The 16,126-nt window shown below is 40.2% G+C and overlaps 1 protein-coding gene across 1 annotated transcript; it reads right to left on the bottom strand.

Moving 5' to 3' along the window:
* Positions 1 to 7,557: 7,557 nt before the first annotated feature.
* LOC122297003 lies at positions 7,558 to 9,335 on the bottom strand. Its single transcript, XM_043106792.1, has 3 exons — positions 9,298 to 9,335; positions 8,855 to 9,189; positions 7,558 to 8,546 (listed from the first exon to the last, which is right to left on the bottom strand). Exons 1-3 carry the CDS (start codon positions 9,333 to 9,335, stop codon positions 7,558 to 7,560), a joined length of 1,362 nt encoding a protein of 453 aa, XP_042962726.1.
* Positions 9,336 to 16,126: the final 6,791 nt, after the last annotated feature.

Genomic DNA, 16,126 nt, shown 5'->3' with positions numbered 1-16,126 from the left:
AGAATAAGGAGAACAAATAAAAGGAGAAGAATGGATGAAACCGATCCTGGAAAGAGTCCTCAACAACAATTGAGTTAATGATGGATAACCCAAGACTTCCCTGTTGCTGTTGTTTACTTTAGTTTTTTTTTTCACCTGCCTGTCTTCTATTTTTTTTTTTCCTTTCTTTCTCTTTCTTGGATGCAAACGAGGCAAGCGTTTGATATGCATTTTATCAAACAAGTTATAGTTTGTGTTGTATTCCCAATCTACACTACTAAACTCTCAATACAACTGACTCCAAAATGCACCAATTAAAGAAAACCAAGTCCCTCATTTTGGCTATAAAACATGGCGATAAGCTTATTAAGTTCAAAGCTTAGCTAGAATATACCATACAAAGGAACATAGAGTCCGCAACTTTGCAAGCAATTTGGAATGAAATTCCACCACCCAAAGGCCATCCCTCTGTTTGAAGCTCTGCACCATAAAAAGTGTTAAGATGGGAATTCCACATTGCCTATGGACCAAAATCTGGGTATGTTTATAAGAATGAACAACCCTATCTTAATGAACTGATTTTATGATATGAGTTAGGCTCATGAATTTCTTTATGGCATCAGAGCCAACCACAGGACAAATGGCAGATAGGAGCCCACATTACTTAGCACAGAGAGAGAGAGAGAGAGAGAGAGAGAGAGAGAGAGAGAGGATTGCATCTTATATTATACCATGAATAGGATCATAGAGTTTGCAACTCTGCAGGCCATTTGGAAGGAAATTCCACCTCCCAAAGGCCACCCCTCCGTTTGAAGCTTTATGCCACCCAAAAGCTTCCTAGTTCTAACAACATGCAATCGACACACAAGGAGTTACTAACTGACATAAATTCAGCACCAACTACATAATAGAAGACTTCATATATAGCATCTCTACCCCCAAGCAATTACATAAATAATAAACTTCCCAAAATTATGATTGGGATCCATGATATTAATTAGAAGCACTTTGGGAATTGGGATGTAATTTTCTTGGCTTCATCTCATCTGAAATTAGTATTATTACTCCACATTAAGAGCAGTGCTGTTCTTATGGAGAGATATGCATTATGTTCGTAACGTCTTTGTTTTTTATGCTGTTTTTTTGTAAGGAAAACGCTAAACTCACAGATAATGAGTCCTAACAGTGGGTCCCGATAGTTTTTTTCTTTATTTAATAATTAAGGAAATGTTTTTTAATGATGTTTTGAGTTTTTTTTGTTAATAATTAAAAGTATAAAAAATGTATAAAAATTAAATTAAATTAAATTAAAAAGGCTAAATGGCCTTCTTGAGACATTTTGTCGAGCTACACGATTCTTTTTATAAAAAACTCAACATCTAACATCAACCTTCCAAATATGGTAACTTTTTTGTATGTTGTGCCAAATATTACCATAAAAGTGCAACTTTGACTTGTAACCTTTGTAAGACTCTACATGGTACATATGATACACAGGCAAAACAAGGGCTTCTTCTATCTTTCTGCGAAAGCTCTTTGTCAATCTCTAAACTTATTTTTATCTTCTTCAAGCCCAAACATGCATTACAAATACACTTGGTAAGCCAACTCGTGCCCATTAACATAGTTTTGATATAAATTCATTCTGTCTAAAACAAACGTCCAAATCTAACACCTACTAATTAATTACCTTTAGACATGAGAGCATTAAAAATTTATCACATTAAAGTAGTTTTTATTTTTTATTTTTTTATTTTTTGAAAGGAACAATTATATCAATCATCAAAGATTACAATAAGGATGCAATACATGAAGGGACATCCTCTATACCTACAAAGACAGCAGCAACATTGAGTGCATCTTTAGCTAGGCAGTGAGCCAAATTATTGTAGCTTATAGGAATAAAGTTAACTGAAAAAGAATTAAATCTCTTCAGCACTTCCTTAACATCAACAAGTAAACCAGCTTGGCCCCAACTTTTTTTGTTGCCTTTAATATCATTTATAACAGTCAGTGCATCACCTTCAAGGGTAATATGTTTCAGTCCAATATCAGCAGCCAGACTTGCTGAATGCAAAGCACCAAACGCCTCTGCCATATAAGGATCAAGAAATAGAGGCCTGCACAACCTCATACAGGCTATGACTATTCCTTCCCAATCTTGAATTATAGCCCCAACACCCACTTTGCAATGCACTTTATCCATAGCAGAGTCCCAGTTGATCTTGTACACATCAGAAGGTGGGGCCAGCCACTAGTGGATATGAGATGTAGAAGTAGGAGGATTAGTAGGATGCTGAGAGGAAAGGACAGCAAGGTCCTCTATTTTTTGAGTAGCCTGTCTCATTAGAAGATGAGGACTAGAAAATCTTTGGTTAAAAACCAAATCATTCATTCTCCTCCATAATTTCCATGCCACCAAAGCCAGTTCAATTAAAGCTTTATCATCGAGGTCCTCGCATTTGTAACGGAAAGTTTCTGAAGCTGAATTGATGCACACTTTGTTTCTGCAACTTAGTGGAGCTAAGACACCACACATCCCTTGCTTCCAAACATTCCCACAATACATGTTCCACGGATTCTTCATGCTGATTACAAATTGGACGCCAAAGATCTGTGAGAACCTTTCTCTTGAACAGGTTATGTTTTGTTGGTAAACTGTTATGACAGGCTTTCCATTGAAATAATCTTTCAGCATTAGTAACCTTGATTCTCTAGAGCTTGTTCCAATTCTCTTTGTTGACATGGAAGTGCGACGCCAGACAGAATAGCGATTATCCTACAGGCTAGTTCCAGCAGAAGATTCATAGGGAAAAAGAGGAGAAAATCGCCAAAAAACATAGAGAGAAAAATCTCTAGGGTTTAATTGAATATTATCAAATCAAGCAATCATCAATATCAGTCCACAAGCTGGACTGTTATAGCCAAAAGTTGTATTTATCTGAATTTTGCCAAAAATAGCAAAATCCCAAAAATCACTCCAAATTGAAATTCAAAATAAAATAAGCAATCTACAAGAAATCTAGCCTCAAATCGGGTTTAAATTGACTTCCTAACTGACAAGCGAAATATAAATAGTAAAAAATAACTAAAACTAGTGATTCGGAGGGGAAAAAAGCAGAATTTGAGGTCGAAAAAAAGGCACATGGCGTTGTGCTCAATGTGGATAGCATGCGTGCCGAAAATAGCTTTCCAAATTGGGGTCTTATGCGTGATTCCGACGCCCATAGCCAAAGTTATGGCCAAAAGACTGAAATGCACTCAAAACGGCCCCAATTAGGAACATATCACAATCAATTCCTGCCTTTGCGCTAATATGCCAACTCATGGTATCTCAGAGCCATCAAGGTGCAATCTGACAGCTTAGCATCATCTATCTCAGATCCCCCTGCATCAGTCACCCCGAGTTGGAAAGAACTCGTCCTCGAGTTCAGAGTAGTGTCCTCAGAATCCACAAAACAAGGACTTAGGTGCTTCACATTAAAGACATCAAAAGTCTTCAAGTGATTGGGAAGATTTTTCCAACCCTTATTTTCTTCATCATGGAGAAAGCCCTAGTTTGATCTTGGTCTCTCATCCTTTGAATGATGAGAACTACTATACGTGGAGCATATCAATGTTGACAGGTCTCAATATCAAGAACAAGATGGGTTTCATGGATGGAACGTTTTCTCAGCCTAAAAATCAATCTGATCCATTGTACATTTTAAGGTTTCGTTGCTACAACATGGTCCTTTCATGGATCTTTAATTCTCTTACATGGGAAATTGCTGCCAGTGTTATCAGCACTTCGATTGCTAAAGAAGTTTGGAAGAATCTGAAGATCATATTTACACAAGGTAATGGTCCCAGTTTATTTCAACTCAAGAAAGATCTTGCTTCATTAGTTCAAGATTAATCTTCTATCAGTTCTTATTACACGAAGTTGAAAGTTATATGGGGTGAATTTTATACTGTGAAATCAATCCCTAGTTGTTATTGTAATCTGGGTTGTTCTTGTGGAGCCTTAAAAACAGTAATTGATCAACATAAAAAAGAATTTGTTGCTCAATTTTTTATGTGTCTGAATAACTCTTTTACACATTATTGGAAAATAAGAATGGAGCTACAACAAATGAAACCTTTGGAGAAAAGACAACAAGCTGCAATGAAATTAGAGCATTGTAGGGAATGATTTCAGCTAATGAAAGTACTTGAGTAGAATGTATTGGTTGTACTGATGTAGTGGACATTTTCTTTGTATATTCCTTTGTAGTGGAGTCAGTTATTCTTATCTATATTCCTTTGTAGTGGAGTCAGTTATTTTTTGTACAGAGTTGTCTTACATGCAAAGCTGGCTATACAGCAGCATGTGTGCATCCTTTTTATTCTATAAAGCTTTTAGGGAGAAGTTGTTAGAGGTGCCTTTGTTGTATTTTTCTTTATATATTGCATTGTTTCATTCATTAAATCACAAGGAGAAATTCAAGAGTTTTCCCCTTCTCATCTTCCTCGGCTTCTTTTTCTATTTTTCCAAAGGCTACTCTCCACCTTGTTTTCTTACATGGTACCATAGCAGTAGCTAAGAACAATCATGGCAAAAGAACCAACCAAAAATACCTCACCTAATAGTGAGAAACTTGTTTCACGTTTCCTCAATTTCTCCGATCAAAATAATCCCCATGGGATGGAAAATGGGGAATACAGCCGCTAGCCTAGTCACTGATCTTCTAACCATAGAGAATTATGTTACTTGGCCTAGAGCTATGCGAAGAGCACTCAGAGCTAAGAACAAGATTGTTTTTATTAATGGAGACATTAAGAAGCCTACAAGTCTGGATGATCTTCTCATGGAAGCTTGGGAATGCTGCAATGATGTGGTAGTGTCCTGGATTCACAACTTTGTAAGTAACTCAGTAAAATCAAGCTTAGCTTTCATTGATGATGCTTATGCCATTTGGAATGAGTTGCAAGACAGATTGTCATAGCAAAATGGACCACGTATTTTTCAATTAAAGAAAGCCTTGGCAAGTCTTTCACAAGGGGATGAATCAGTAAGCATTTATTTTGGAAAACTTAAAACTATTTGGGATGAACTCATTTTGTATGATCCTATGCCTGAATGTAACTGTGGTCAATTGAAAATTCTAAAGGAAAAATATCAAAGGGATTGTGTTATGCAATTTCTTACGAAACTAAGAGATCAGATTATGTTGATTGATCCCATCCTACATTGAACAAAATTTTTTCAATGATTCAACAGCAGGAGAAGCAACACTAGATGATTTATGGCACTCCTTCTCCTAACCTTATGCCTATGCTTACTAAGAAAAATTTTGGCACCTTCAAACCTAGTTTTAGGCTTGAGAGGCCCTATTGCACACATTGTAGGATATCAGGACATGTTTTAGAGACCTGTTTTAAGGCTGGGAATGCCGAGGTTGCTGTGTGTAATCATTGCCACATGAGTGGACATAAGGTAGACAAATGCTATAAGTTGCATGGGTATCCACTAGGACATAAGCTATACAACAAAGGAAAGGGACCTAGTGTTTTCGTTGCTCAGTCTAACACCCCAATTGCAGCAGATCAAAATGAAAACAATGAGGAGAAAGTGGGACTCACCAAGGGTCAATATCAGCAACTCCTTACTTTGCTGAAGCAAAAGGATCACTCATCAGCTACACCCCTTGCAGGGTACTGTTGTGAAATTTTGCAAGTTTATGAAATCGTACCAAGTAATATAATGATAAGAAAGATGTCGAACCCACAAGGACTATTTACCTATTAAAATTATTCTAATTCTAAGTTATTTGAAAATCAAGAAAAGTGATGGATTTTGAATTAGAAAAACAGCAACCAATTAAATTAAATCAACAACTAAAGAATTGACCAAACACTTGAAAAGAAGATGATTTCACCCAAGAAGAAAACACTAAGGCATCCAACTCACCTAACCAATCCAATCCCAAATCCTAACCATACAATCAATCAATTATCATTCAATTTGACGGCGAAATATTCTAACTTATCTAAGACCCTCTCCCGAGTAGAATTAGAATTACTCAACTTATGATAACCCGCGATATGTCTATGCAAATTTAAAAGTATTTGAGCACATTAAGATTAATAATATTATCCATAAAAGCCGCACAAATCACGTTGGCACATTCCTATTTCATTCAATTCATGCATACATCATACGAAGCTAAACTACATGCATCATCTCTCGAATTAACATGCAAAACAAATCATTCAACTATTGGCCAAATAATTGAAGGCATTAAACTCAATGATGTATACCCAAAAGGAATGATAAAATTATGATCACAATGAAATAAGATCCAAGATTGTCATGGAGAGGCTACATTGTAGGCTTAGCAATAGAGATTAGTTCATAATCTAATCAAAACAAACTATAATAATTCTAGAATTCATAATGAGAATTATACAAAGAGAAGATTAAAGAGTTAAGAAAGAAACTCTATGTAGATCAAGAATCTCTATCGTTGATGAACTCCAATTCTGCAGATTTTCGACCTCCTGCTTAAAGCTTCTTTTCATCCTTCAAGATGTTCATAGATAGTGATGTCACAAAGATAAGGGATGTTTAAATTAATAAACACTACAAGAATTATTGATAAAAAATTTTCAAGTGCTCTGCGTTCCATGGGTGCAGCAGTTCCTTGCCCTCACTGTCCTTTAATCTGTACGATCCAAGTCGGTTGTTGGCTACTGCTAGATAAGGACCTTCCCATCGGGGTCCCATTTTCCATTCGCTTTGGGTAGTCACCCCGCTTTTCTTCAAAACCAGGTCGCCCATTTTAAAGGTCTTGGGCCTTACTCTTTTGTTGAAGTATTGCGCAGCTTTTCTCTTTTTCTACAACATCCGAGCCTCAGCTATCTCTCTTTCTTCTTCGAGTAAGTCAAGGTATTCTTCTATCTTTTTGTCATTCCGGGTACCCGAGAAATGGCTCGTTCTGTAGGTTGGCAGCCCTACTTCCACTACTGTAACTGCCTCGCATCTGTACGCCAGCGTAAACGGGGATTCCCCTGTCGGAGTTTTTGCCGAAGTTCTGTACACCCAGAGTACCCCTGGGAGCTCGTCCGCCCAATCTCTTTTCTTCTCCACGACCTTTTTCTTGAGGATTGAGAGTAATGCCTTATTTTTTGCCTCAGCTTGACCATTTGCTTGGGATGGCCTGGGGAGGAGTACTTTGCCTTGATCCTTAACTCCGCGCACCATTCACAGTAGTGATCTGAGTCGAACTGGCGCCCATTATCGGTTATAATACTCTGAGAAATTCCAAACCTACAGATGACATTCTTTCACAAGAATTTTGTCACGGCTTTGCCTATGATCTTTGCTAACGGCTCTGCTTCTGCCCACTTTGTGAAATAGTCGACGGCGACTATCATGAATTTAACACCACCCTTTCCTGGCGGGTAAGGTCTCACCAGATCTACCCCCCACTGGGCGAATGGTCATGGCACTATTATTGATGCTAATTCCTCCGAAAGGGCATGAGGTATAGGCGTGTAAGTCTGGCATTTTGCACACTTCTTGGCGAACTCCCGTGCATCCTTTAGAGCATTGGGCTAGTAGTATCCTGCCCGGACCGCTTTCCTGGCCAAGGTTCTTCCCCCATTGTGATTTCCACATATCCCCTCGTGTGTCTCGGCTAAGACATGTTGTGCTTCTTGTGCGGAGATGCATCGTAGTAAAGGGACAGAGAAGCCTCTTTTATAAAGGATTCCGTCGATGAGTAGGAATCTTGCCACCCTTTTCTTTATCTTTCTCGTCTCTTTTTTTGCTTCCGGCAATCTTCCTTCATCCAAGTAGTCCACTATACTATTCGCCCAATCTGGGGCGCGTGACCCCAGGACTCCTACCTCGATGCCCACAGCTGGGACATCAATGACCCTTCTCTCGACTGGCCATGGTAGGGGTACCTCCTCCCCTCCTGATGTTGCCCGTGCCATTCTGTCTGCAACTTCATTGTCCGCCCTTGGTATCTGAGTTATAGCGAAGTATGAGAAAAGATCGCATATCTCCCAAACTCGTCCCAAGTATTTCTTTAACTTTTCGCCCTTAGTAGCGTACAGGCCTAAAACCTGATTTACTACCACTTGTGAATCCGACCTGGCTTCTACTTCAGTTGCCCCGATTTGGGCAGCTACAGATAACCCCGTTATCAGTGCTTCATACTCAACTTCATTGTTCATTACCTTGAACGCTAGTGTGACCATGTAATACCATTCCTGGCCATCAGGGCTCAGCAAATGTATCCCCAGGCCTCCGCCTACTCGACAAGACAACCCGTCTATGAACAATATCCACAGCTTCCCTGATGGCGTTATTACCTCTTCTTGGGGAAAGTCTGAGAATTCTACTAAAAAATCTGCCATTGCTTGACCTTTAATGGCTTTCATTGGCTCGTACTCTATATCGAACTCACTCAGCTTGATTGACCAACCTATTAGCCTCCCTGTACAATCTAGCTTCCTCAGTATTTTCACCAATGGAGCCTCCGTCAATACCTTCACTACGTGGGCCTGGAAATAAGGACGGAGTTTCCTAGCCGCCACTACCAAGGCAAATGCCAACAACTCAATTCGAGGGTATCTTGCCTCTACTCCTCTGAGTGCTCGACTCACGTAATACACCGGATGTTGCACGGCTTCTTCTTCCTTTATAAGGACGGTTGATACAACGTGCGGGGAGACTGCTAGATACGTGTAGAGCACGTCTCCCTATTCTGGTCGCTTTAAAAGGGGCAGACTGGCCAGATACTATTTTAATCTTTCGAATGCTTCGTCGCACTGCTCATTCCAAGGATGCATTTTCTGCAATAATTGGAAGGGGAGGCACTTGTCTATTGACCTGGCTATGAACCTTCCAGGGCTGCCACTCTCCCCGCCAGTCGTTGAGTCTTGTTTAGATTTTTTGGCGGCTTCATATTGGTTATGGCTTCTATCTTATCTAGAGAAGCTTCAATTCCTCTCTCCGATACAATGAAGCCCAAGAATTTCCTTGATTGGACCTCGAAAGCACATTTCCATGGGTTCAGCCTCATTTTGTAATGGCGTAAGACTTCAAACGCAGTTCGCAAATCCACAAGGTGTTGGGCGGGTTCTTTGCTCTTTACCAGCAGGTCATCCACATATACCTCCATGGATTTCCCAATCTGTTCCTTGAACATTGGTTCACCAGCCTCTGATAAGTCACCCCTGCATTCTTTAGACCGAAGGGCATAACTTGGTAGCAATATAGTCCTCGATCTGTGATGAAAGATGTTTTTTCTTCATCGGCTGCATTCATCCGTATCTGGCTGTAACCTGAATATACGTCCATGAAGCTTAACATATAATGCCATGCTGTAGCATCTACAATTACGTCGATGCGTGGTAAGGGGAAGCTATCTTTCGGGCAAGCTTTGTTTAAATCAGTGAAGTCTACACACATCCTCCACTTCATGTTTGCCTTTTTTACCATGACAACATTGGGATAACCACTTTGGGTAATGGGCCTCTATGATGAAGCCGGCCGCGAGCAACCTTTCAACTTCGTCACTAATGGCGGCATACTTCTCTACGCTGAACGATCTCCTCTTCTATCGTACTACCTTGTGCGTTGGGTCTATGCCCAGGCAATGCTCAATTACCTCGTTGTCTATACCAGGCATCTCTTCATGGCTCCACGCAAAAACATCCCTGTGTTCTACCAACAACTGTATCAAGGCTTCTCTATCTATAGGTGGGACGTATGTCCCGATATAGGTAGTGGTCCCGGGGCGGTCAGTGTGCAACGCCATGAGTTCTAGATGTTGACTTCTGCATGCTGCTGAACCCGGTCATCCCTAACTTCTATATCTCTCTCGCAAGTTATCGCTACAGGTGGTGGCAGGGGCGGCAAGCCCCATCTTGCCCTGCCATCGTGCAGACTTCCTTCTTGACTTTCTTCAATTCCCTGCACATAACATTCCCGAGCCAAAGCCTGCTCACCTCTCCCACACTGCCATCTGTTGGGAACTTCATTTTGAGATGGTAGGTGGATGTTACCGCCCTTAAATGGTTGAGGGTCGGTCTTCCCAATACGGCATTGTAAGAGGAAGGAGCTTTCACTACTAAAAAGTTTGTCATCATGGTTGTTGTACGCGCCCCCATGCTTGCAGTTACTGGTAGTGTGATTGCCCCTACAAGCTGGATGGTGTCCCCTGAGAAACCCTTCAATGGCATAGGGGAGAGTCTAAGTTTGCCAACATCAATCCCCATTTTGGTAAACACTTCCCAGAACAGTATATCAGTCGAGCTCCCATTGTCTACTAGTACTCGCCTAGTTGTGTAATTTGCTATCACAAGGGTTATTACTAGAGCATCGTCATGGGGATATATAATTCCTTCCCTGTCTGCCTCTTCGAAGGATATCACCATTTGCTCATTGCTAAGCTTTGGTTGTTTGTGTACTCTATCCGCTACGAACACCTCTTCATACCTCGCCTTTTGTGCATACGCCTTTTGGTTGGATGTGGAAATACCACCCCCAGCAAAACCTCCCGCTATGGTCTTTATTTCCCCTATGGGCACCCTGCTTCGATCACCTTTTGGGGGTGACCTCGCCCTCCTGTCCTGGCGGTTTTTGACATGGCGCATTCTTTCCGGACTGAAACTCTGCCTTGCTTTTTGCCTAGTCTCCTGACACCTTTTAGGTTTTGACAGTTCCACGACCATCCGCTCTAACTTGCCAGTTCCTGCCAACTCAGTGACTCTCTTTCTCATGGTCGTGCAGTCCTCAGTCCAGTACAAGCTCGTCTGATGGTACTTGCAATACTAACTGCCTGTTTTGACAGGGCGGTGACTTTCCTTTTCTCTCTCCTTTTCCTGTACGCCCAGATTATTGTGCACCAATCTGAAGTTACGATCTGACCGCCCTTCCCTCGCTCGTTCTCGTCTACTTGGATTACCCTTCTTATCAACCTACCTATTTCTCTGTTCAACTGGAGTATCTTCTTTACAAGGCTCCACCAAAGCCTATAGAGTATCTTTTGCATTGACAAAATCATCCGCCCTGTCCATGAACTCCCTGAGGGTGGAAGGAGTCTTCCAAGCCAACTCTGCCATGAAAGGACTACGTGGCCATACTCCTCCTAAGAGGGCGGCCAAAGTGATTTTCTCATCTTGGTCATTCGTTGTTAAGCGCTCTTTGTTGAAACGGGCCAAGTAGGCTTTTAAATTCTCATCTTCCTTTTGCTTCACCGTTAACAGGTAGGCGGCTGGGCGCCGACGTCTTCTGCTAGGCATGAACTGAGTCAAGAACTACTTTGCCAGTTCCTCAAAGCTATCTATCGACTTTGGTCTAAAGGTCACAAACCATCCTCGGGCGGTCCCTTTCAGGGTCAAAGGGAAAGCTTGGCATGCAATCTTCCCTTGGAAACAGTAAAGCGTGATGTGAGCTTTAAAGTTTTCCAGATGATCTACCAGGTCCTTGGACCCAGTAATTATGGTTTCATTTGTGCTCCAAATCCTAACCTCAATTCAGCTCCTTCAGCCAGCTGATCAGAAGTAGAATTCACCTGTAAAGCTTTGACAAAAGATATATATTTTTAAACTATTAACATATATGCTTCACGAATCATCATTAATTAATTCGGAGTGAATGGAAAAATTGTATCTAATGAAAACATTAAGTGGAAATTAGGTCTGTACGTGCATTAACTTATAATTTTGTCATCATGAGTTGTGCATTTGGTTGATAGGATTATTAATAGTACTCCTAATTAATTAATTAAGGTTTCAGTATAGAAAGATAGAGACTCATCATTTAATCCATCATATCTGTTTGGAGTAAAGAATAATATAATTTTGTGTAGTGCCAAGAAATACAAGAAAGGCAATTAATTAACCCAAATTAATATCCCAACAATTTTGCTATAGTCAGTCGAGGCATGCAAACACGGGGTCAGCGTGCAGGCCACGTCAATTAAATTAAAAAATATATAAAAAAAAGACAAAAATAAGAAATAAAGTCACTCAAAGCTCTTTGTGTGGTGGTCGTTTCTTCTTCATGTGGGTCTCTCGAAGCACTTATGAATTACAAAATTTTGAAACCCAAGTTTTACTACAGCTAAGAAAGCAATTGGGCTACCCTTCCTCATTACAAATTTTGGAAAATTACGTTGGAGATTTCTGTAGCCTATCTTCTTCTACACAGATGAGCATCTCATGCCAGGGCAGTTCGATTACAGAGCTCAAAATAATGGGAAATAAGCTTGCTAAGGTCAGTGGGTTCAATCGAAGGGAAACAGTGTTTGAGCAGAGGGAGGAGAAGATGAGAGGGGAGATGAAGAAGATGAAGGAAGGAAGAAGATGGAGAAGATGAGAGGGGAGACAAAAGGAGGAAGAAGATGAGAAAATAAGGGCTTCTTAAACCATGCGTTTTGCATGAGGCCTTCCATCCTCATTCTCATGTCTGGGTTCAGATCAAGGAGCTGAAAGATCACATGTCATGCCAACTTGGAAAACCAGGCTGGGAAATGATAGTCTCGGTGGTGAATCTTCTTGTACATATGTACGAGGTCGAATGGGAGGTAACTGGCAAGGAACACGTACAGGATGACCCAAGACCAGGCATCGGCTTTGGAACCATCGTATCCGCGCCGAAAGATGACCTCGGGGGTCGTGTAAGCTGGGGTCCCGCATGCCATGTGTAGCAACCCGTTCTTGAGCTGCTCGGGGAGAGTTGAGAGTCCAAAGTTTGAGACCTTCAGGTTACCATCTTTGTCAAGGAGGAGGTTCTGGGGCTTCAAGTCGCGATGGGCTACGCCGTTTTGGTGGTAGAAATGCAGTGCCAAGACTAGCTACTGGAAGTACCGTCGCACCGACGACTTAGTAAGTTTACCTCGGCGAGAGATCTTGGAGAAGAGCTCTCCGCCCGTGGCAAGTTCGACAGCGAGGTAGATTTTGGTCTTGGTGGCGATGACCTCAAGAATCTTGAGAATGTTAGGGTGGTCCTAAAGGTGGTGCATGGCCATGATCTCGCGAATAATCCGAGATGAAGGAAGGAAGAAGATGGAGAAGATGAAGGAAGAAGATGGAAAAGATGAGAGGGGAGATGAAAGGAGGAAGAAGATTTCGAACGATACGCACTGTTTTATTAAGGACACATAGGACCCGACTGCTCGGCAACTACCCCTTCCGCCTGCAGTTAGCATTTTTGATATCCCAATATCAGAAAATGCCATGATCACCTAACATATTAAGTATATATAAATATATATATTTATATATATAACACAGTTTGCCACCGTTTCTTCTGACAAAATTTATGAATGGAATATCGATGGATTCTTTGAATAAGAAATCCTCAATACTATGTAAGATGTCTATGGTTACAAATACTTATGTTAACAATAATCCCAATCAAACTAAGACAGTTGAATTATTAACTATTGGATTTTCTAGTATGCTTCTATTATATATATATATATATATATATTTATAAAAGAACCAATAAACCAACTAATTAAAGCATATTAATTAAGTTCCATATAATTTTCCTAGGTATGGGAAAAACCGCAACAGAGTTTTAATCAAAAGAAATATCTGTAATACTTATAGATATTTGGTCCAGAAGAAATAAATCAATTTTTGAAGATAAATTTGATGGTCCATGCATGGTTATTCATGAGGCTCTAGTAAACCTGAAAGTCTTTCAAGCAGTTGAGGAGGATAAAAGAGAGCAACATATTGAACCTGGCATAAGAAGAAGAGAAACTAAGTGGTTACCACGCACTGAGAGCTTCAGAAAAATTAATTTTGATGCAACATTGAATAAGGAAGAGCAGAAAATGGGTATATGAGTGGTAGCAAGAAATCGTGAAGGGGAGATCATGTTCTCTTTGTGTGCGGCTAAGAACTTTCTTGGAAGTGTTGAGCTAGCTTAAGCAAGTGCTATGTGGAAGGCAATGGAAACATGTAGAGATCTACAGTTACAGAGAGTAATTTTTGAGGGGGATGCATAAAAAATTATCAATGAAGTAAAAATGGAGGAGGCTACAAGTGGATGGATGGGGCAACACCGAGCACACAATTATCATGTCACGAACAACACCGAGCACACAAACAAGTCCAGCGTCTAATCATTTGAAACCCTTTTGCACCAGCATTGTAAAATCCTTTTACATGCCATTAATATCATGAAACCAATCCAATAATAAATAAAAAAACCAAACTGGAGAAATTTATCCATGCAAAGACACTAACCTGGTGCCTAGTAAGCCTTCTCTGAATTGGCTTGGCCTTCTTGGGACATAGATCGAGAGGCAAGTGCTTCTTCTTCTTTTAAACTTCCTTCAGAGCCTCCTTCTACTTCTGCGAAATCACCGTCAACACCTGCTCAATCAACAACCACATTTGATGTGCTCAAGTTTTGAGAGCACGTCTTGTGTTGTGGATACCCGTTGAATTCCAAGTTGCTGTCTTCATCATCTTAACGTCTCTTACAAAGTTGGATACCATTTGATGAATCTACTAAGCACTCCCCAACTGTTGAACTCTCATTCTCTTCATGCTTATAGATTATGTGAACTCCACAACTTTTAAACATCACTGCAGCTTCTTCATTGCTATCAAATATAAACCTCAGATTGTCTCCTATTGGATACCGTAGCCATTGCTCGATACATTCAAGAAATGAGTAATTTAGATATACATGATCCCAGTCTCCTAATAATTCAAAATTTACTTCTACAAGCATGTTATCGTTTATAGAAACAAAGGGGGAGTCATCCGGGTCGGATCCAAGAACAACACAAAAAACAATACCTATGATTTCATCCAAATACAAGGGCCCACTAATATCCAATTCACATGAATCTCTATTTGAAGGCTCTTTAGTATGGCTAAACCAATTTGGAATCTTATTCCCTAGAAATATAATTCCACATGAATGGTCCTGAATATGTTCCTGTCAAAAATGTATCACATATTTTCCTTAGGACAAGGCGATCTGCAAAAACAAACACCTACAAAAAACATAGAGAGAAATAGAGAAATACCTCAACAAATGAAGGATTTCATTTGCAACCAATTTATGGCAACCGGACAAATCAATCCAACTTAGCTCTCGCAAGCCACATGATGTATAGAATTGAAATTTTGTTGATACTCGGGGAATCTTTCCAAGGAGAAACACTCACTAGCATATAGCTCTTGTATATTTGGTGGAAGATGTAGAATTTCTTGAAGTTTCTTGCAATGCCACAATATGAGAATCCTCAATTCAACAAAGTTTTTGATGCTCAGAGGAAGGCTGACAATAACAATTCCAGATAGATCTAACTCTTGCAAAGTGGATGTGCAATAAAATGAGAAGTCATCAAGATACCAATAAAGCGACGATAAGAGTTGTGGTAGTAATTCAACACTTGATTCTGGTTCAGACCTCTTAATCGTTCTGGATGTTTTTAGCAGGTGGAAATGTTTAAGCCCAGTGACGTCCCCAAAGGATAAATTTATTTCTTCTTTTGCTAGATTTGTATAATTATGGAAAGAAAGACTCTTTAGATGTTGCGAGTGAGAAACACTGATTGGGAGACGCATCAGGTCCTTGCAGCCCTCTATAGAAAAATGTTCTATCCTAGTGAAGCATCCACCAATACAGCCACTAAGACAAAGCACCTTTAGATTTTGCAACTGATGAATGCTACTAGGCAGACACATAAGTTTTGTGCATTGTCCCAGAAGTAACTCTTTAAGCGCAGGAGTGAGGTACCCAATGGATGAAGGCAATTCTTTTATTGAGTGCCCCATAATGAGATGAAACATAAATATTCCATTTTACACTCAATTTCTGGAAAGTTTTGAAGTTTTGAGCAACTATGAAGTGTAAGGACTTCTAGAGATCTCAACTTGAGACGCCTTGGAAAAATCTTCAGGTTGGAGCATTGGTAAAGACGCAAAAGAACAAGCTTATCCAGGAATCCAATAGAATCATGAACTTTGACTAAAGTTTCACAACCCACAATATCCAATTCCTGTCAATTTGAGCAACTTGAAAGATTCAAGATTTTGGTTAAGAATTTGCACTCAGAAAATTTCATTATCGTCAAGTTCTGTTGAAAAACAACAAATATATATTAACCCTGAGGAAGTTCACATGATCACATGG

The sequence above is a fragment of the Carya illinoinensis genome, chromosome 15 (genome assembly GCF_018687715.1).
Source record: "Carya illinoinensis cultivar Pawnee chromosome 15, C.illinoinensisPawnee_v1, whole genome shotgun sequence".
Taxonomy (NCBI): domain Eukaryota; kingdom Viridiplantae; phylum Streptophyta; class Magnoliopsida; order Fagales; family Juglandaceae; genus Carya; species Carya illinoinensis.
This window is presented reverse-complemented; position numbering and strand designations above follow the sequence as displayed.